The sequence below is a fragment of the Phyllostomus hastatus genome, unplaced genomic scaffold (genome assembly GCF_019186645.2).
Source record: "Phyllostomus hastatus isolate PE091 unplaced genomic scaffold, TTU_PhHast_1.1 phas_contig_150, whole genome shotgun sequence".
In the NCBI taxonomy this organism is placed as follows: domain Eukaryota; kingdom Metazoa; phylum Chordata; class Mammalia; order Chiroptera; family Phyllostomidae; genus Phyllostomus; species Phyllostomus hastatus.
In genome coordinates this window covers 23176902-23198847 of record NW_025333611.1, presented here as the reverse complement: position 1 = coordinate 23198847, position 21946 = coordinate 23176902, and the positions used below count along the sequence as shown (strand labels likewise).

The 21946-nt window shown below is 39.8% G+C and overlaps 2 protein-coding genes across 3 annotated transcripts in view; one reads left to right on the top strand and one right to left on the bottom strand.

Moving 5' to 3' along the window:
- LARS1 (leucyl-tRNA synthetase 1) overlaps positions 1-9269 on the bottom strand; it is a 52819-nt gene extending 43550 nt beyond the window's left edge. The window contains exons 1-2 of the mRNA XM_045825316.1: positions 9121-9269; positions 920-1038 (exon numbers count right to left, since the gene is read on the bottom strand). Of these exons, the coding sequence (XP_045681272.1) occupies positions 920-1038; positions 9121-9126 (125 nt within the window). The 5' untranslated portion in view covers positions 9127-9269. The remainder of the gene's footprint in view (positions 1-919; positions 1039-9120) is intronic.
- An 11189-nt stretch (positions 9270-20458) lies between these two features.
- The window catches only part of RBM27 (RNA binding motif protein 27), a 69703-nt gene continuing 68215 nt past the window's right edge, over positions 20459-21946 (top strand). For both annotated transcript variants that reach the window (XM_045820897.1, XM_045820888.1), the window contains exon 1: positions 20459-20701. In XM_045820897.1, the coding sequence (XP_045676853.1) occupies positions 20643-20701 (59 nt within the window). In that variant the 5' untranslated portion in view covers positions 20459-20642. The remainder of the gene's footprint in view (positions 20702-21946) is intronic.

Sequence of the window (21946 nt, the reverse complement as noted above, 5' to 3'; positions counted from 1 at the left end):
ATTTTCTTTCACTGAACAAAGAAGCTTTTCAGTTCATTTTAGAGGACTTTAAATTACCTTAAAGTTGACCAAAATTATAGAACCAAATAGAAGCTTCAAAATATAAAGTATAACACCAAAGACTTTATATTACAGCAAACTCTTGTTCTCTTTAAAAAGAAAAATTCCAGTAGAGTGTAGCTTGGAAGCAGGATAGACTTTAGAATCAGAAAGACCTGAAAAGAAGTCCAGGCCTGTCTAATAAGAGTGAACTGAGAATTGCATGTAGAAAGTGGTGTATTTCCGACTGCTTTTGCAGACTGAACCGTAAATTGTCTGTGTCAGCTACTATTATTGTTACCAATGTATCTCCCTAATTCTAAGCAGCATTATTTTTCTACATTTCAATATGTCAGAAATTGAGATGCATCTTATAATGAACACATGTTTATTGTGGCACTGCTGTGGGGCAGTTATTTTGTTTTCACTCCTCAATATCACATCATTGTCTACAGTTTGTCTTATTATCAGTGATTCTTAACATTGAGGCTATACAGCATTTATGATACACAATCTTCAAATACAGATACCTTTAAAAATTTGTATTTTGTATCTGTGAAGATGATTATCACTATAATATCAGTTTCTTTAATAGAAGGATTTCATTTTACCAGTCAGCAAAGATAAAATTTCAAAACATCATCTTTTATCTGAATTGAAAAATTATTTTTTTAAAACTCATAATAGAAAAGAATCCTTTAAGAATTCCATAAGAAAGAAGACCCTAATTTTAAATACAGAAAATGGAAGTCACCTCCTTCAGCCCATTTGAGACATTCTAAAAGCAACCTGCCGTATGTTTTCCACAGAGCAGGTTCTGTTCCATAAAGCCAACCGTTTTAGAAACACAGTGTGCAGAACTTCACAAACTATTACTCACCTAGCCTGCTTCTCTGCATTGGATGCATTGACCTCAAATACTTTCTCGGTATCCCACTTCTGTTGAATTTCTTTCTCAATCTTCTTCAAAAAGTCCACCTTGGCTGTTCCTTTTCTTTCCTATTAGAAACAAAAGAGATAGAATAACCAACCCACTCTATACTTCAATAGATTTGCTTTAAAAAAAATGGGTTCACCCAGAACTGAGCTGTTCAGTGATGGATCCATTTTTTCCACAGTTATATTGAAATGTAAATGCAAGAGACTAAAAGTTAGGGTTATTGTGACCTATACACTTCAAACCTCAAAGGGATGGTTAAAGAATTACTTAAATGTATAAAAAGCTTTGAAATACTCTTTTGTGAAACATTCCTATTTAGTTAAAATACATCCATACAGGGGTTGACAAAGGTAGACTTACAGGTGTTTGTAAAATAATACAATACAATTTTACAGGTGTTTGTAAAATAATACAATAATTAATAAATAATAATACAAGTTGGGGACTCACAACTGCAAACCTACTCACACTGTATTTGTAAAGTACAGGATGGAGCAGTGCCTGGTTGTCAAGCTGCCATCATACCTAGCAAAGGAGGACATTCAGACCCAAGGGACAGAGGTGGCATAGTTTTTGTTCCAAGGAGGCTGATACAGAACTCTCCAAAATGGTTATCAAACTATTAATATGAAATTAAAATGAAATACAGAATGGCATGCATGACTACAATAGAATGGATCTACCTGGCAACATTCCTATCATCCCTGAAGCCAACCTGGGATGAAAGTGACAAAACATGCGTGATCCCTCTACCTCTGAAAAAGGAAGAAAGGATAAGAGCTTCACTCTCAGCGTGTGACTCTGGTACAAAGAATTAGCTGCTAATAGTACGTGTGCTGAGAGTGGAGTGGAACGCAGCACTTAGGGAAAGGCCAGTGTAAAATCTGAACATCAATGGACCATACACAAATCTAATTCTGTTCTGAAAACTTAATATTAGTTTCTAGAATTTTATTTTCTGGTATAAAATTATCTGAATGGAAATCAGATTTGCTTCGCCTTATTACCTGCTAACATTTCCAGATTCTGCAGCATTTTCAAATGGGAAAATACCTGGGTTCTACTCATACCTCGGTAACCCACTAGACAGGTGACCTTGCCAAGTCACTAACCTCTGGATCTCGGTCCCCTTTGATTGTGCCCTCCCTCTGGCCCTCCCACCCAACGATTTTAAAATTGTTTCCTATTAACATCACAGATACACCAGGTTCTTAGCTTTTTTTTAATTGTTAAACAAATTTGAAGTATTATACAAAAAGAAATTCCATGCAGTAAAAAAACATACCATTATTTCTCCAATAACTATCTTAAATAGACCTTGTATATTATGTAATAATACAAACTAGTAGTATTTGGTAAGATTCAGTACAAATCTAACATAAATTTGTCACCCTGTTTTACTATTTTCAATTTTAAGTGAAAGAATGGTTTACTATTTTTTCTTTTTTTTTTTTTAAGTATAGGAGGAGAAGTATAGGCAACAGAAAGATGAAATGTCAGTCTGTGTAAGAGGTGAAATGTGGATTAAAAGAAACTTGTTACAAAGGCAAAGAGGAAATGAGAAAGAATTCCACAATGTGTAAAGTTACGGACATATAACAAGTTTATCTAGGAACCAAAGGAAAATAACATGTTTTTGTTTCTATAAATCCTGACCAAAACATAATTGCTGCGAGTAGAAATCATATCAAAACAAATCTTATCAGCTCAATCCCCCTTCAGAGGTTCGCTATGCTCTCAGGACAAAGTCCATAGTCTTAAATCTGGCATTCAAGGTCCTTCTTGTCTCATATCACCCAGCCCCAGGCCACTCCCCATCCCCCCATGCCTCCATCACCACATTCCAGGCCTATTAAGCCATCTGCATTTTCCCCCAAATGTGCCAAGGTCCCTCTCTCACCTCTGGGCCTCTGTTCAAACTATTCCTTCTGCTCTCATGCTCCACCAGCCTCTTTGCCTGGCTCTCTCCTTCTTCAGGTCTCAGCCGATTCCCCAAGAGTTTATGAAATGCCATTCTAAATATGTTCCTACCTACAAATATTTCCCCCGACAGCCCTAATCACACAGAGATGTCAGTATCTGTTGGTCTTTCCCACAGGACTGCGAGTTTGTTCATGGTGGGAACTGTGTCTTTTTTTCTCATTTTATCTTCAATGTCTAGCTTACAGCAGTCTCTCAAATACTTGTTGAATATTTAAAGATTTAAAAGAGAAGAAATGAGTAACACATTGCCTGTTTTTACATACCATGAACATAAAAAAATAGCATAGGAACTGGGTTACATATTTGAATGAAGATGCTAAGTAATTTGGACTCTTTCACGAGAATTTCCATAAAACCAAGTGTGGTTGCAGAAAGTATTTCCTTTTCCAAGAACGAATAAGGCCCTGCAGTGGTTCACTCCTTTCCATTGCTACTACTAACCCCTTTCATTTAGACCTCAGATCCTTTGCCCCCTCTTACTGTAAAAACCTCTTAACAGGTAAGATGCCTCCAGTCTCTCCACTCCAACACAGGCTAACCCATCGTCAAATCTAATACACAAGGACCATTTTAAAATGAACTAGGACAGCAACGGCAGGTAGACTACGCAATATCTGTTCCTCCCCTTTCTTGCTCAGCAACAAAAGTCCAGTCTTATTCAGGGAAGTGCAGCAAAAAAAGTGTACTCTGCTATGTTTTCAGGTGAATTAACAGTTAGATTGACTAAGTTCTGGCAAAGGTGTTTTGAACAGAAAAAAATAAGTTACTTCCACCAGCCCTTAGAACAGCCTGTACAACTAACTTCTAACAGCTGACTCAACCTGCAGGTACAGTAGGCACAGTAGGCACAGTGCCAAGGGCCCACATACTTTTAAACACTCACAAAAACATTTTAATTTCTTTTAAAAAATCAAGAAAAAAATAAACTTTTAGCTTTCAGAAAAGTAATATACAACATTAGATTTGTCTTTATGCCAAAATACTTGTAAAATGTAAGTTTTAATATTTTTTACAGAGAAAAGGGCCCACAAAGCAAAGAATGCATCTAGGGCCTAGCTGTACCTTCTAACCTTGGGTCATGTGTCATAGGAAATCCCACTGTGATATTACCAATTTCTTCTTTACTTGAACCAACTTGAGTTCACTGCCACTGCATGCAGCTCAATGATTCTTAGGACATGCACCCAGGGGCTTTGTGAACTCCTGGCAGGTAGCAACTTTCAGATCCTCGCGGTCACCTCAACACCAAGTACAATGCCACAAACACAGAAGTTACATGACAAATGTTTTCTGCTTAAAAATGACCAGGCCACCCACTTGACAAAACATGAAAGCAAGTCTTCTACAAACTACTTAGAATTATGCGTTTCTTTTCACTGTACTAAGCATGCTCAGTATACAAAAGCTCTTTGAGGTTTCTGCTTCTCAGAAAAACTTGTTCCTCGAACCTCAAAGGTTGACTGTAATGAAATCTGATATTGGCCCCAGCACCAACTTGTATAACCCAGAAGAAAGTCACCTGATCACTCTGAGCCTCAATGTCTTCATGGGTTATTCAACTAGACAATTGGTTATTTTAATTAGTTAAACGGTTATTTAACTATGTCAGGGTTCCTAAGCAGTGGCATTATTGATATTTTGGGCCAGATTCTCTGTTTTCAGAGGCTGTCTTGTGCACTGTTTAGGAGCACCTCTGGCTTCCACCCACTAGATGCCAGGAGCACACCCACCAACCGGGAGAATCCAGGGTCTCCAGACCAAATGTTTCCTGGGAGACTTCTGGGAGACAAAAATCACCCCCAGTAAAGAAACACTAACCAGATATTAAACTTTTTCACATATTCATAGTATTCTGCAGTTCTTAAAACACTTTTACAAACATTAACAAGTGAGCAGACCAGCAATTATCATTTCAAAGATAATGAATCTCAAGCTCGGAGATCACCATGCAACTAAATGGTTGAATGGGAGCCACCTTCTGACTTCTCTTTTTGCTTTCTCTTGATTCTCTGACAACATCTTCGCTCCGCCACTTAGTAGCTGTAGAACCCTAGGCAAGTTCCCTAATCTTTTTAAGCCTGCATTTCCCTACCTACCTATAAAGTGAGGATACTAATTATACCCACCTTGTATTATTATTAAAAGAGACAATACACATGAAGGACCTACCATAGTGCCTTACCTGTGGTAAATGCTCAAAAATGTTAACCATTATCACAAACAGACAACTAGACATCATGTGCTTACTAGGTGTGAAAACAGCATTGTGGATATGTTTAAGAGAAGTTATCATTCCATTTTTTAAAACTCACTAAAATATGTACTATACAGATGAAATAATACAATGCCTTAAATTTGCTTAAAATCCTGAGGGGGTAAGGGGTTGGGGTGAAATATATAAGAAACGAGACTGGTTGTGAGCTGCCAGTTCTTCAAGTTGGGTCATGGGTATACAGAAGTACTTAATACTATTATCTCTACTTTGTTCACTACTTAAATTTCCCAAAGGAAATATTTTAAAACAATAAATTTTTCTAAGTTGGCTACTATCATTATTACATTCTTAGGTCCCCTCTAAAAGACTGATATACTATATCATTCAAAGAGATTAAAACTGTTAGCTCTATAAAATAAACAGTCCTATGATAAAATGTATATTGTTTGCTCTTTATAAGTTAATTTATAAAATAAAAACTAATGTTCTACCCATGCTGTTCCATTTTTATTGTCTTACTTACAAAATTTACTCTTGGTAAGGTTTCCTTTGGAAAAATAAAACTTCCCTTATGGAAGGGTGTTTGCAAAATAAATTCCACAGTGAGTTTAGAATTGGGAATAGTACAATGATTAAAAATAGGCTTCAGAATGGGAACAAATGAACTCAAATTCCACATCTACCTCTTGGTAGATCTGATGCCTTATTTTCCCCACCAGTAAAATGAGGATAGTAACAGCACCTACTTCTATATGGTTGTTCTGATGAAAAATTAAGCAAAACACTAATGCCTGATGCCGAATAAGCAATCAATACATTTAGCTATTGAGCTGGCCAAAAAGTTTAGTTTTTTTCCATAAGATGGCTCTAGTAGCACTTAGTTGTTTTTAACTTCATTTGATACAATTTTGTTAGATTGTATTGTGACAGCTGTTATATCTGCATACATTAAAAAAATTATGAAAATTGGTGAATTTTTGTGTAGCCATTTTAATATTGAAAATGGAAGAAAATGTGCAACATTTCCAACATGTGATGCTTTATTATTTCAAGAAAGGTCCCTGGCTGGTGTGGCTCAGTGGATTGAGTGCCAGCCTAAGAACCAAAGAGTCATCAGTTCGATTTCCACTCAGGGCATAAGCCTGGGTTGTAGGCCAGGTCCTCAGTTGGGGACACGCGAGAGGCAACCACACATTGGTATTTCTCTCCCTCTCTTTCTTCTTCCTTTCTCTTCTCTTTAAAAATAAATAAATAAAATATTTTTAAAAAACGGGTAAAAATGGAGCTGAAATGCAAAAAAAAAAAGATTTGCGCAGTGTATGGAGAAGGTGCTGTGACTGACAGAACATGTCAAAAGTGGTTTGCGAATCTGCATGCTGGCGATTTCCCACTGGATGATGCTCCACAGTTGTGTAGATCAATTGAAATTGACAGCAATCAAATGGAGACATTAACTGAGAAAAATCAATGTTCTACCACTGATTTTTACCAACATACTCAAAATATCCCAACCAATAAAGTTATCTGTGAAAATTATAAACGTGTCTTTTATTTTACAGGAAAAAAACATATGGACTTTTTGGTGAACTCAATTTATTGTTATTATTGTTACTTGTTCTTTCTTAAAGGGATCTCTTATTGGATTCTTCCAATAAAACTAACCAGTATCATGACAGTGTAAAAAATGAATATTTTCAAAGGCCAAGAAGTGAATAAAGTGAAACAATAATATCTACCATAAATATAACTAGTTTCCTTTTATAAAACTTTAAAAGAAATTTTGAAATGTATTAAGGTCTTATAAATTAAAAAGCCCATTCCCATTAACACCAAGTAAAAAAAGAAGGACCTACAAATGTCACTGGCTGAGAATACCACCAGTGTGATGTGGGGTGGGGTTGGTGGTGAGGCACTGAGCAGCCTGGAACAAAAGGTTTGGACCAGGAATCAGAAGTCCTGGTTTTCCCTGGAAAGCAATACAGCACAGTGATTGAGAAAGGAGTCGATCTATTCAAATTCTTATCCACCTTCATCACGTACTAGCTACATTAGTTAAATTCTCTAAGCATAGGTCTCTTCATTTGTAAACTGCAGGTGGTAAGAATGCCTACCTCAAATACACATTAGTGTAAAGACTCAATGAGATAATGCAAATAAAACGCTCCACACAAAGCATAACACCTAAGAAATGTTAGTTATTGACATGATTGGTCTTAAGTCTGCTAGAATTCCAACTTCAATAATTTTTCAACCCCATTGAGACCTACTGATCCTGACACCTTTTCACTAATCCTTAGGCCCCTCCCACCCCACGCCTTCACAGTATAATCACTCCTTTGCCCTTGTCTCCATCATTTGTACCTGGCAAACTCCAATCCTCCTATCCATCTGCTCTGCTCCTTCACTCAGGCAGCTGACTAGTCTCAACTTAAATCCATGACCACCAACATCAAGAGATGCCCAACAATACTACTACTTTCTGAAACCCACTCAGTTACTCCTTCTCCTGTACCAGGGCTTCTCAAACTTAAATGTGCATACTGTCCAGTATTAAAGTCACTAGCCACACAGGACTACAATTGTAAAACTACATTAAACTTCAGTCCTTCCACTGCAGTAGGCACATTTCAAATGATCAACAGCCCCATGGGGCTGGCGGCTACCAAATGAGACAGTGCAAAAATAGAACATTTTCATCACCACAGAAAGTTCTACTAAAATGGCAATGTCCTAGATAATTGTTTCATACAATTATCTCCTCAAACCTCCAACCCTCCCTCTCCCACCCTTGTTTTTAGCTGATAATCTTGGTTCCTAATTCCATGAGAAAAGAGAAGTGAACAGAAAATTTCCACAGCCTCCCTCATCACATCTACCGACCCACATTCATCTGTACACATACATTCTGCCTTCTTTCCTGTTACTATAGATGAATATGGTCCTACTTAACCCCTCCACTGATGCACTGGGTCCCCTATTCTATTCAGGAACATCACTCCAGCAATCTCTTCTCTTCTGCATCAGTTTTCCCTCTCTACAGGATAATTCCTGTGAGCATACAAGCACTGCATAATTTCTCCTGTCTTAAAAAAAAAAGTCCTGTTTTGACCTTCATTTATTACCCCATTCCTCCACTCTCCTTTATAGAATTCCTCACGAGTTATCCATACTCAAAATCTCCAGTCCCTCCCTTCCCATTCTTTCTTGAACCCATTTTTCAACCAGCAACCTACAAGGCCTTATAATGACCTACATCAACTCACTGATCCACCCCTGTCCCCCCCCACACACACTCTCCATCATCACCATCTCCCCGGGATCAGTGTTTAGACACACAACCCTCCTTGCTCTTCACTCACACTGTTGCCTCTGCCTGGAAATCTTTTTCTCCGTATAGGTAGGTGTATGGCCTGCTCCCTGCTCCCTCCCTCCTTTTTGCCACAATGCCACCTTCTCAACAAAGCCTTTTTTAATCAACTTTCTAAAATTGCAACCCTACCCTACCCCACCCCACACTCCCTAGTCCCGCTTATCAGCACCTGACATATTTTACCATATATTTTAGTATGTAGGCCACATACACACATAAAAACACTATGAATGCATAGATTTTTGTCTGTTTCACTGGGGAGCGCTCAATTGGTTGATGAAAGCGGGGATCAATGTTACATAGTCTTCTCTCTCCAAATCAGATTTAGAAACTTCGGTGAAGTAACACACATGACATTAAGTAGCCTGTAAAGTTAGATACCCGTTCCTGGCTCGTCGTGGCCTGCAAGGAAAGGCACGCCTCAAGCACCAGGGACAAGAGCTCCCTTTCTTTAGAAAACGATTTTTCCCTGCAGGACAGATGCTACCACCTGAAGCTCGTAGTTCTGGCAAACACATAGATCGGCCAGTTCTAGGGCCCGGCCAAGCGTACTCTCTTCCCGCAAAAACTCACCGCCATGGCGCTGCCCAGCCGACAGTGCAAACCCACGACCGTGACCTCGGCGATTCCGCTCCCCAAAGACGTAGTTAGAACCTGCCCCGCTCCCTGTCGGGGATCCCAGGACTCCCAAGCCACCAGAGCACACACGCCTGCTGAGGCAATCGCACGCTCACTATTAACTACCGGCGGATGCATCCCTTAGCCTGCCGGGAATTGTAGTTCCAAGGCCGCTAAAAACCAAGTGCAGTGGGCACTTGTTGACTACAATTCCCAGAGAACAACGGGATACGGAAAGGTGACCCGATAGGCCATTCGTAAGTGACACCGGTAGTGATGAAACAGGCACATTGAACTACAAAGTCCACCGCCGCCTGCGCGCCTGGAGTACCAAGCCTTCTTTTTACCTTTTCACCCAGTGGAGCTCGTTGGGTGTCTGTCAGGATGCCAGGATGCGAAATTTATTAGTCTTCAGTGGCAGGTGCTAATTATGGCTTGCCACTGTGCGTGGATATTTATCACTGTTGGTGGCATTCAAAAGCCCAGAATGTAGACAGTTTATAACCATTTATTAACAATCTCCGTTTTTAAGAGAGGCTGATGACTACCTGGTCCCAGGGCCAATCTCAAACTACTTCAGCTATGCTACCATTCAAGGCTGAGCTGTGCGCTGCGGTAGTCAGTAGCCACATGTGGCTATTTAAATTTAATAAATAAATATTGAAATTAATTCAAAAAAGAAAATAAAAATTTTGGATAAATTCTAGCGGTGTTGCATTAAATTGCCACCTCTTTAAAAAAGTAAGTTCTTCAGTCGCACTGGCCACTCTTCAAGCGCTCCATAGTCTATGTGCCTGGTGTTTATCATGCAATCAGACAGTGAGGAAGTAGAACCTTTCCATCATTAAAGAAAGATCTACTGAAAAGTGATGAGCCAAGGGTTTTTTTACTTTCTGGAGGTCCGTCAGACTAGTTACTTTCAATTCATGTATTAATTTAGTGCCCATTCATTATCTACAAAACACTCTGGGGGAGAGGACAGCCCAGAAGTGTGTCTTCCCAAAGGACTAAAGGGGGAATTTTTTAATGAAAATTTTTATGAAAATAAATTTTAAATTGTATGCAATATGTATATATGTAGTCAAATGAACTCAAAAAGAGTCTGAACTCTCCACTGTCTCTCATGCAGCCTGCTAGGAACAGGGTTTCTGTAATGACAAATAGGTCTGGAAGGCTGTGGCCCAAGGCCATTTTTGTTGACTATAGCAGGGTCTCTGGAACCAAAGGGAACACGCAGCTCTTCTTAAAATTGAAGGTGTGTACACTCGAAATGAAACTGAAGTCTGCCTAGGTAAGAGATGTGCCTCTGCGTACAAGGCAAACAACAACACAGTGACACCTGGTGGCAAACTGAACAAAACCAGACTCATCTGGGGAAAAGTAACTTGTGTTCATGGAAACAGTGGTACGATTCGTGGTAAATTCCGAATCAACCTTTTTCTAAGGCCATTGGACACAGAATCCAACTAATGCTGTACCCACTCAAGGATTTAGACTTATTGAAAAGTAAATAAACAAAATTAAATTTTTTCTCCTGTAAAAAAGAAGTGTGTAGAGGCTTTGGCTAGAAATAATTGATGAAGATTTACTTAAGGTTTGCAAACCATAACTAGGAACAGCTAGGCAATACCCAGAGTGGTCAGAAGAAGAGAGAAAAGCTAAGTGCCCCTATAGTAAAAAGTGCATTCTTGAGATAAATCAATCCTTCATTCTTAGCCTCTGGGTCGGTAAATCCTCTAGATGACCAGTGGCCTGGATAACGGATATCAGTTGGTCTGATACGTGCCATTGCCTCCTTAGTCCTTCAGGGGTAATCAGAGGGTTATCTGGATGGAGGTCTTCTGTATATCCAGGTGTTAATGCAAGACTGGAAACTTCAAAATTTAAATTCCAGGGCTAGTTAAAATAAGAATAGAACCATTTCCTCATGTCTCCACCTATTTGATTTCAGTAATTTAGCAGCTTAACTATAGTGACCTTATTGTATTTCTTCACTCTATTCATACCTACATTTTTCAACTAGTATTGAAATACAAATCTAATTATGGCCTAACAGAATGCCTGGCACATAGTAGGGGCTCAATAAAAATGTGCTGAATGAAAGGAAGATGGAACCTTAGACTATATAGAGAGCCTACTATTGGCACTCCTGCCTCTGGGCTCTTACACAGATAAATACTCTCCATTACTTTCCACAGCCTCTTTCTTTAGCCACTGATCATTTAGATACCACTTCCTGACAGCCAAATTCTGGGTTAAATGACCCCTCCTAGATGTTCCCTGAGGCACCCCCTTTCTCCCTTCCCTAGGGAAATGTATCTTACTGAATATTCACTGCCTGTTTATTTATCACCAGACCATAAGCTCCATGAACAGCAGAGGCTGCCTAGCACAGTGTCTGGCACATAGCAGGTGCCTCATATTTATTGAATGAATGAGAGAATCCGCATCCTCTTATAACTATGATTATAGTTTCCTGTTCCAATTCTGCCCTAACCAGTACTATTTGTCATCTTTGATTCATCAGCTTCTAATGCACATTGGTAATTAAAATTATTCATACAACAAGTATTTATTGAACACCTCTAAGTAACCTGAGATAGAGCTAGGATATAGTAGGGAACAAGACAGACATGGTCCCTGTGCTCATGGAACTTACAGTTTAAAGGGACATTAAAGAATATAAGCAAGTAATTGAGCAATTACAAATTATGAAAAACTTACTTCCATATCTCCAATTTCATCATTTTTACTTTTCCTATTTAAGACACTAATATTCTTCTCTTAAGCATCATTTGTATTCCATTCATTCAAGAAAAATTATTTACCTTCTACTATGTGCAAGGTACTATCCTAGATGCTAGGATACAACACTTGAACAAAGACAGGTAGTCACCTCCCTACAGGCTAGTGGAAGAGGCACACACAGAAGCAATGGGAGTAATAGGAAGCTGTGGAAGCATTATAGGCAAGGAAGGAACATGGTTCTATTTGTGTTTTATAAATATCATTCTGAAGGAGGATCACGAGGAAGCAAAAGTAGGAGCAGGAGATTATTGCCATTGTCCAGATGAGAGGTGATGGTAGTTTAGACTATGGTGGTGGCAGTCAAGGTGGAGAAAGGTGAATCGATTAAAGAGATATTTGGAAAATGAAATATATTAGAGTAATATGGCTTTTTAATTGAGAATTGCTGATTCTTTGCTAGACCATGTGGAATACCCTCTCTAGAGAAGTGAAATTAGAAAGGTTACATAGTGAATAAGGACTCAGGCTCTGAATCAGACAGACCAAGTTCATCATTTACTAGCTAGGTGACCTTGGGCAAAACAATTAACCACTCTGTAAAAGAAGGATGATCATAGTAAATACCTCATAGGATTGCTGTAAGGGTTGAAGAATTCATATGTGCATAATCCATGCATCTATCTGGCAGATAGTAAGCACTGTAAAATGTCAGCTATTTTTATTATTATTCTAGGAAAATTGGTCTATAAACATTAGTCTGATTAAACTAAAACATTAAGCTTACCTGTGCTCCATAATAATCTCTTCCCTAGCCTGAAGTAGTTATCACCATATAATTGTGTGTTATACCTTCTCCAGCTGTCAGATCACATCAAGATCATTTTTCAAAACTCCACAACAGAACTCACTTCTTGTTGTTTTTTTTTCCAAACCCACCCCACCAGTATCTCCACACAATTCAATTGAGTCAGCATTTCTAAGTTTAGATCTGTAAAGCTATAATTAGCTTTGGCTTGTTTCTTTGAGTACTTTTGTATTTGTTTTTCACGCATATTTACCTAACTTCCCCACTCTTAGATGACACAGTCCAGGAAGAAGTTGCAGGCACTTCTTTTGATAATTCTGTTCCATAAGCACGTGGCACTCAATGAATGTGGGTGTCACTTCCCTACCCCATCGGACACCCTTTGTTTTTAAATGATTTTTTTTCTCCATTAGTGTTCTACCTTTACTTTTCATGCATCCTGAATGGTGAACAGATTTTTTTTTTTATGATACAAGAAATGAGTATAGGGAAGAAAGAAGAATCTTTCCAGGATTTAGGGGCTTAGCTAATCCAGGGTTTGCTCTGCGTGTAACCTCTGACAATTAATGGGCATTACAGGAAGAGTGTGTGCAGGGGTTGTGTTAACAGGCTTTGGAGCAAAGAGGATTGGGTCTGAATGAACTGTCCCATGCTAGCTCTGTTCCTTCAACTTGGGTCTCTGAGTTTTCATGTGTAAAAGGTGGATGATGATCATAATACCTACCTCTTAGGCTTGCTGTGAGAAAATGAGCTCATCAAGCCAGACAATTAGCCCAATACCTAGTCCATGGTAAGTGCTCAGGGAATATTAAGCTAAAGAAAAAATAAAGAAAAAAGTGGAGGACACCGGAAGCCAGTTTGATCAGTGCTCTGTGTCCCCTCACAGTTCGTATGTTGAAATCCTAATGACCAATGCAATGGTATTACAAGGAGAGGCCTTTGCTTAGGTCAAAAGGATGGAGCCCACACAAATGAGATTAGTGCCTTATAAAAGAGACCCCACATTTGCGAACCAATGTCACCCCAATAAATTCAATAAAAGTAAATAAATAAAATTTAAAATCTAAAAAGGGAACCCCCAAACCTCCCACTCCCTTTCACCTTGTGATGAAACAGAGAAGTGTGTGACCCAGAACAGGGCTCTCGCTCAGCCATGTAGGTACCCTGATCTCAGACTTCCAGCCTCCGGAACTGTGAGAAATAAATTGCTGTTGCCCATAAGCCACCCAGTCTGTGATATACTTTGTTATAGCAGCCTGGACAGACTAAGTAAGTCAGTTAACAGAAATTCTATATCTGGCTGACATGAGCTAGGAACAAGTAGCCTTATTTATTAGGGAGACTTTATACTTAGACAAATGTAACCAAATTAGAGAAATTGCACTTCTCAGGTACCAATATTTTGAGAAGCCCTTGTTGCCTAGATTTCTTCTAAAAAGGTAGTATTTGTCATGCTCAGGAATTAGAAATCACTCACTCACACCATTCCAGATTGGGGATCCACAAGCTTCAGCCAGACACCTTGTCAACATTCCACAGAGCATTGCCAGCCCCGTCATAGGCTCATATGGAAAATGTGACACCTGAGTCATCAAAACACTGCTTGTCACCATCATGACCATCACCAATGTGGAATAGTCTAAGGACTCCTTAAGAAATGCAAGGAAAGACAACTGTAATTGAATAACAATAAAGTAATTTATGAAAACAAAGAAATGGAAAGAAGGAAGAAAGATGGAAGGAAGGAAGGAAGGAGAAACAAAAACAAGCAATGACATTATTGAGATTCTAATTCCAGTGATTACATTTTTAAAATTTATTTTGTGCATTTATTATTTGTGATTCCTATTTCACAGTATCAATGAAATTAAAGAGGTCTAAACTGTATAAATTGGGGATACAACCATAGTTCTACTTTTTTTTCTCATAATTGGTCAGGTTCCCAATATCTTAGCAGCCAGAAGTCAGTGTCTTCCTGTGCTTGTTACTCCATATAGCGTCTGAGAGTAGTGTTTGCTCAGATTGCCACACACCTTGGTGTCATCCTTGATTCCTCTTTGTGTTTCACATGGACAATTAATCTGTCAGTAAAACTAATTGACTCTACCTTCAAAAATATATCCAGAATCCAATTTTTACTCCTCATCTCACTTACAGTGAGTCTAATCCAAACCACCAGCAACTTTTGCTTGGCTTATTGCCTCCTAACTGGTTTTCCTGCCTCTACTTTTGTCCCTTCCAGTCTGATGAGCATATGGCAGCCATAATGACCCTGATGAAAAAATTAAAAATGAGAGATAATTTTATTCCTCTGCTTGAAACCTGCAGTGTTTTCCAGTCTCGGAATACAAGTCCAAAGTCCCTACCACAACCACCAAAGTCCTTTGTGATCTGGCCTGTATTTCCGCAAGCTCTTCTACTGTCACTTTCCTCCCGGGCTCACTCTGCTGCAGCTCCACTTTTCCCCCCTCTTTCTTGAAACATGCCAAGCTAGTTCCTGCCTCAGGGTCTCCGTGCATCCCTACAAAGCTCTTCTCCCAGATATCCACACGAAGAACGCCCTGCCTGTCTCCAGACCACTGTTAAGAGTCCTTTTAACTTCCCCATCACTCTCATCTTCTCACTTTGCCTGATTTTTCTTTATAGAAATATTCTCCCTGACATATTATAGTTATTTATTTGTTATTATTCTCCTCCTGTTAAAATTGATCTCCAAGAGAATGCCTGTTTTCTTTATTGCTATATCCCTAGGGCCTATAACAGTGCTTTGACTATGATAGGTTTTCAATCAATATTTCTTGAAAGAAAGAAAGGCTGAATGCATGCACTGAATGAGGCTAATCCATGCAACGCCGCTGGGCAGAGTGCCTGGCACACAAGGAGTATGAGTTATTATTTGATGTGTCCAAATCCCAAGGGGCTATTCAATCCAAAGAAGAGAGGGCAGTTCCCCCCGCGCCCCCCCTGCCCCGCCCCTAATATCAGAGGGATAACGAGAGAGAACTGAGAACTGGAATCTGGTCAGTCCACTACTGTTGCCGCTTCCTGCTGTACATGAAAAATGTCACTACTGCAGTGGAGCTTTGCACATTTCTCCTGGATGCTTCTCTAATCTCAAGGATGTCAGACCTGGGTCCCCACACAGGTCCAGCAGGAACCCATGAAGCCCTTGGCAAGCAGGCAAAGACTGCTTCTGGTATGTGCACACTCAGACACGCCACTCTGAACCTTTTCTTCCTGTTGACACTACACTCAACTGCATAAAGCAACATTTTTTTTAATTGACATACTTCTAGGCATATGCAGTTGTCAGAAATAATGCAGCGAAAACTCTTCACACTTTTCCCAATTTCCCTAATGGTTAACACTTGCAAAACTACAGTACAATATCATCGTCAGAATACTGACGATGATACAGGCTTTACTTGTATTCATTTGTGCATGTCTGTGTGTATAAGCTTTTCTATAAATTAAATTATGTATATATAAATTAAATTTTATACACTGTAGTTTATACACTGTGTGTGTAGTTTTAAATCACCACTGTAGCTGCATCCACCACCACAGTCAAGATACAGAACAATTCCAACCCCACACGTTGTTGCCCTTTAATACCACGTCCACTCTCGCCCCATCTCCCTCCTCTACTCCTAATATTCTGTCATTTTCAAAATATTATATAAATGGATATATACATATAATATGTAACATTTGGGGTTTGGCTTTTCTCCTCACTCATCATAATTTGTCCAAATTGTTGCATGTATCAATAGTTCCTTCCTTTTTGTTGCTGAGTAGCATGCTCTGCTACATACGTATCACACTTTATTTTATCACTCACCTGTTTAAGGCCATCTGGGTTGATTCCAGGTTTTGGCTATTATAAATAAAGCTGCTATAAACATTCGTTCATATGTTTTTATATGTGAATATAAGTTTCCATTTCTCTGGGATAAAAGCCCATGAGTGTAATTGTTGGGTCATATGGCAGTTGCAGGTTTAGTGTTTAGAGAAAATACCAAAAACAACATGTTGTTTTTCAGAGTAACTGTACTTTTTACATTACACCAGCGAAATATGCATAATCCAGTTTCTTTGCATCTTTATCACCACTTAGTATTGTCAGTTTGTTAAATATCAGCCACTTCTATAGATATGCAGTATAAAGCAATTTTTTAAAAAACCTTATAACGTAATTCTTTGAGGAAAACAAACTTTATTTCCATAACAAAGAGAGAGTATCAGATTGTCTCGTTTGTGGGCCATCTCACCTTGTCTTTGAATAACTAGGATTCAAGTGACTTTTACTGAGGTGACTTTTCTCTGAGCCAGCTTACCTGCTCCAGGAGACAGACTCAGGAGAGACTGATATTTGATGGTTGTATTGTTTAATTAAATAATCATCTATAAATATACAGGAAAGAGAGGGCCTGTTTATAAGTATGAGCTTTCTAGTTTGTAATTCTACCAAAGCTTAGTTTAATTGCATGTAAGGGAAGCACATTATGATTGAAAATTTCACAGAGAAAACTGGAAAATGATTCTCAACCACTTTTATTGTACATCTGGAGCAGCTCGTAGCCACAGGGTGGAGAATAAGGACAAACAAAACAAAGCAATCTGTGGGCACTCTCTACTTTGATACTGGAAAGGCCTGTCTACTCCTGTCAACACTTGCATGAAATTTCATTGTTGACATTTTTTCAGGTTGAGGCCCAGTTATCTTCAAACCAAGAAAGGGAATTTACCTTAAACTAGAATGGCTTAGATACCTGTTCTTCTTGTCACTCTCTCTTTTTCATGCCCCATATTAATAATCTCTCTGTTCTTAGATAAATTGGCATCTCTTTCTCCCTCCTCTGTGAAGATAAACTGAGAAAAAAAGTCAAGCTTTGCTAAGTATTAGCACCTTAATTAAGGAAAGCAAATTTATTAAATATCAGTCCCACTCTTTATTAATCAAGAACAGTGCCTAAGAGATGATGAAGGGCTCAATAGATATTTCTTGAATGACTTTTGAATGAACCACATATTTCATATTTCATTGTTTGGTAATAAGATAGTTAAATAAAGGTTGTAGGTGTGGGCTTTGGAGTCAAATACACATTGTCGAAGCTGGGTCTTCACGCACATTGGCTTCATGATCTTCCTGGGATGCAGTGCTCTTTCTGTAAATATTGTTCACTACCCAGGGGTCCTGTGAGGATGAAAGGCAGTAATACACTAAAATATTTAGCATAGGGCATGTGCTCAACAACTTTGGCTATGATTATTATTTCTGATGCCTGACTATTAGACCACCAGAAATGTGAGTTCCCAGAAGGCAGTAGATGAATATAACTTTTCAAACTTTTGTCTCTGCCCCAGCCCAGAGCACAGAAGCTGGCACATGGTGACCAGCATTCAATATCAGTGTATTGAATTAATGTGTATGTGTATGCATTGCATGCCGGGTAGCTCAATAACTGCATGGCTGAAATCAATGCCTCATTCAGTCATGAACTGTGAGTCAATTCTGGGCACAGGGCAGATGTTACTGAATAAACTATATGGATAATTCCAGGCCATGGTCATTGACCAAATCTAAACCAGCTGTTTAGCAAATGGAGTGAGTCAAGCATGGGAGTGAGATTGACTATATTGTACCCACCCCCATTCCCTTCTGGAGAAGCAACTTTTCTATAGATGCTACTTTTTCAAGACACAGTTTGGGATTCAATATCTACATTCAAAGCAGTAGTCCTAATATATATATAATGTATTCAATCTAGAAAAGTAATATATTAACATCATAATTTGGAAAATAAAGCAAAGAACAAAAGATTATCAGGGTCCCCAAATCCAAATATTACTTCTGTAATCACATCTGTTCTGGTCCCTGTAAGATGCTTGGTTAAATGATGTCCTCAGTCACTAGGAAACCTGTGCCACTGCACCCTCACCTCTGAAATAAGGCCCTGCAAAATTCTTGTTCCATGTCTATCATACTATCAAGTTCCTGTCTAGCCTTAGGCCTAATTACGTCACCTTTACATTTCCCTCTTTTAAACTTGTTTTGTTTTGGTATAACATTTTATCTCCTTAGGGAAAATAAGTAAAGGAACAATGTTGATAGGCATAAAGGGAGAAGAAGGGGAGGAGGAGAGAGGGAAGAAGAGGCAGCAGTTGGGTGTGAGAAAGATCTGGGCTTGTTCTCAGAAAGTCTGAAGGCTCCTCGGCTCCATCTGCAGACATGTGTGACTCTGGGCAAACCACTCAGTCTCTTTGTGCTTTTTTGCTCATTTACACAGTTGGAGAGAGATGTCAGTAAAGGCGGTTTATTAGATGATTTCTAGGTGCATTTTGCTTTTATTAGTTTATGTAAGGGGGACACAAACTGAAGCCAGCAAGCCAAACTGTGTGGCCTGTGTTTCTGTACACCTGTGAGGTAACCATGGCTTTTACACTTTTAAGTGGTTGGATAAGGAGATCAAGACAATAAGATGTCATGTGGAAATTACGTAAAACTGAAATTTTATTGTAAGTTTTATTAGAACACAGCCACAATAATTTGTTTACCTATTATCTGTGGCCTGTCTCATGCCAAGAGTGCAGAGCTGAGTAGTTAGTTGCTAGAGACCTGATGGCCCACAAAACCAAAAATATTTACTATCTAGCACTTTTCAGAAAAGTTCACCTATACCTGCTCTATGTGCATATAATATACCTGCTTATTTTGGGTTGACCCATCTCTTTTATATGACGTGTGTGCTCATCATGTATTTTTGAAAATATTATTATAATGCATAATCCCATAAACTGCCCAGCTTCCTAAGAAGAGGGATTCTGTTTTGTTCACAATTAGAATCCTAATGCCTTACACACAGTGCAGGCATATAGCAGGTGCTCAATGTTTGTTGTTGAATAAACATTTTAACACCAGTGCCAAGCCAATTTCAAAACTCCAAAAGGAAATTCTCATCTAGTACAAACTACGTTGCCTATTTCGGTAAGAGAGATCTAAAAACACTATTTTAAAAACTTTTTTGCTGACCAAAATTCTCCCTGCAGAAAATCCCCACTGAATTTTAGATATACGATGAAAGAGAATTTAAAACAATAAATTGAAATAGTTTTTCTGCCTAAATAAAACATACATGAAAAATACTGGTAAGATTGAAATGGCCTCAGCTTTTCACATCCGTGTGCCACGTTTTAAAAATGACGATTATTGGAATCCAAGGCATGGCTGTCGGAAGCACTCCGTGTTATTTAAGCAGAGGGGCAAAAAATACATACAAGCCATGTGCGCTGAGCAAAGCGAGTGTGTAAAGAACAAGGTAAAATTTTGCATTCCTTGTAATGTGAACATGTTGCATGTTGTGTTACAGATTTATTACAGTTGAGTCATTTCGGGACACTGGTGTGTGTTTCCAGAAAAAAAGAAAAAGGAACCAGGCTGAAGGACTTCTCCCAGGCACTAGCAGCAACAGACACCAGTATTCCAAGGCGGGCGGCGGCATGGTCAAATAAGGAGCCGCGGCCCCTTTAAGAGACACAGCACCTTCTCCAAGATACCATCTTGCACCAGGAGTTCACGTAAGCTCTCCACCTACCTTGCTATATCCCTTCTTGACTGGGCAAGACTGACCGGCGGGGAGAGCGAGCCTTCTCATTGGGCTTGCGTGCACGGCCCTCTCTCTTCTATTGGCTCTTACGCCCGCCACTCGGCGCTATCTCCCACCCTTTTGAGCCGTTGTGCTCGGTTGAGTGAGGGCTTTGGGTTAGTTCCTGTTAGGCCCCGGCCGGGGTAGTAGGTTGAAGTCTCGTAAGATGCCCGGTGGGCTGGGGCACCGGGAGCTGTGAAGAAGGCGTGAGGAGGCGACAAGGGAAGACCGCGGCAGGCCCGAACGAGAGCGGCGGCCGAGCCCGCCTTCCCTGCACCATGCTCATAGAGGATGTGGATGCCCTCAAGTCCTGGCTGGCCAAGTTACTGGAGCCGATGTGAGTGAGCCCGGCTCGGCCGGGGCCGGCGAACGTGGGGCGTTGGGGGCCCGCGGGGGCGAGGGGGGAGGGGAGGCGGCGTGGGGAGGGCGCCGCGGAGGGGCCGCGGTCTGGAGGTCCCCGCGTCGTCTTCTCTGTAGTACTATCACCATTGTGGGGGGGGAGGGGAGGGGAGGGAGAGCTAGGGGCACACAGACCGTGTGGCTGTGGGGGCGGGGGGGTGGCGAGGGCTTTTTAAATCTTGGGGTGCTAGGAGGGGTGACAGGAATAGTGAGGTAATTGAAAATATTGCTGTTTGAGAACTGCGAGAGATATCAGGACTATCGAGGGATTTTTAAACGTGACTATTGGGATCTTGAAGGGAATAGCAGGATATCGAGGGCTTTACCAACAATGTTGTTCCTGGACTGAAAGATCTAGAGGCGGAGAGAGTATCGAGGACCTTCTCAAAACCTGAGGGCAGGTAGGGATAGCAGGGACATTGAGAACTGCATAACCTCTGAGAGTTGAGGAAGATTAAAAGTATTTGAAAAACATGGGGTAGTTGAAAAGGAAATGTAGACAGAGAAATATTTTAGGAATTTTTGGGAAACTGATAAGTATGATAGCAAGGATTTTAAGGGATGTAAAAGTATTGAGTTGAGAGTAGTAGGAGAACTGTGTCTTCTAAATAGCACATTGGGGTTGGGGAAAAATTTAGATTTTGATATGTCCTATTGGGAGTTTTAAGGGCTATCCTGGTATCTAATAATAAATAATATTGGAGAAAAGACTGAAAGGGGTATACATGCAGCATCTCGGGATTTTTAGACAAGGTGGAAGGATAACAGTTTTGTAAATATTGAAAGATCAAGAGGTCAACTGGAGGTGTTGAGGAGTAGGATTATTGTTGAGGTGCTGAAAAGAATCAGGAGCTTGTTTCAAGATATTTTGTTTAGTATTAGGGACCCATAAAAGAGCAGAGGTATCAATTCTTGTTTGTTTTGTAACCATTATAAAGGGGTAGGAGCGTATGTTTGGGACACGGAGGTGTCTGTAGATGGTCTCTGAAACACATCTATGTCTCTTAGAGGGAGGGCTGCAGATTGGGTTGGAGAGAGGTGATAATCCTCTTGGGGAAGAAGGCCTGGGAAGGAAAGGGAAAGGACAGTTTCCTGCCCCCTCGTGTCTGCTGCTTATCTTTCTGTTGGAGCTGAGGGCTTTCTGGCCGCAAGGAAAGGTATAGAGGAAGAGATGGTCAGGCTT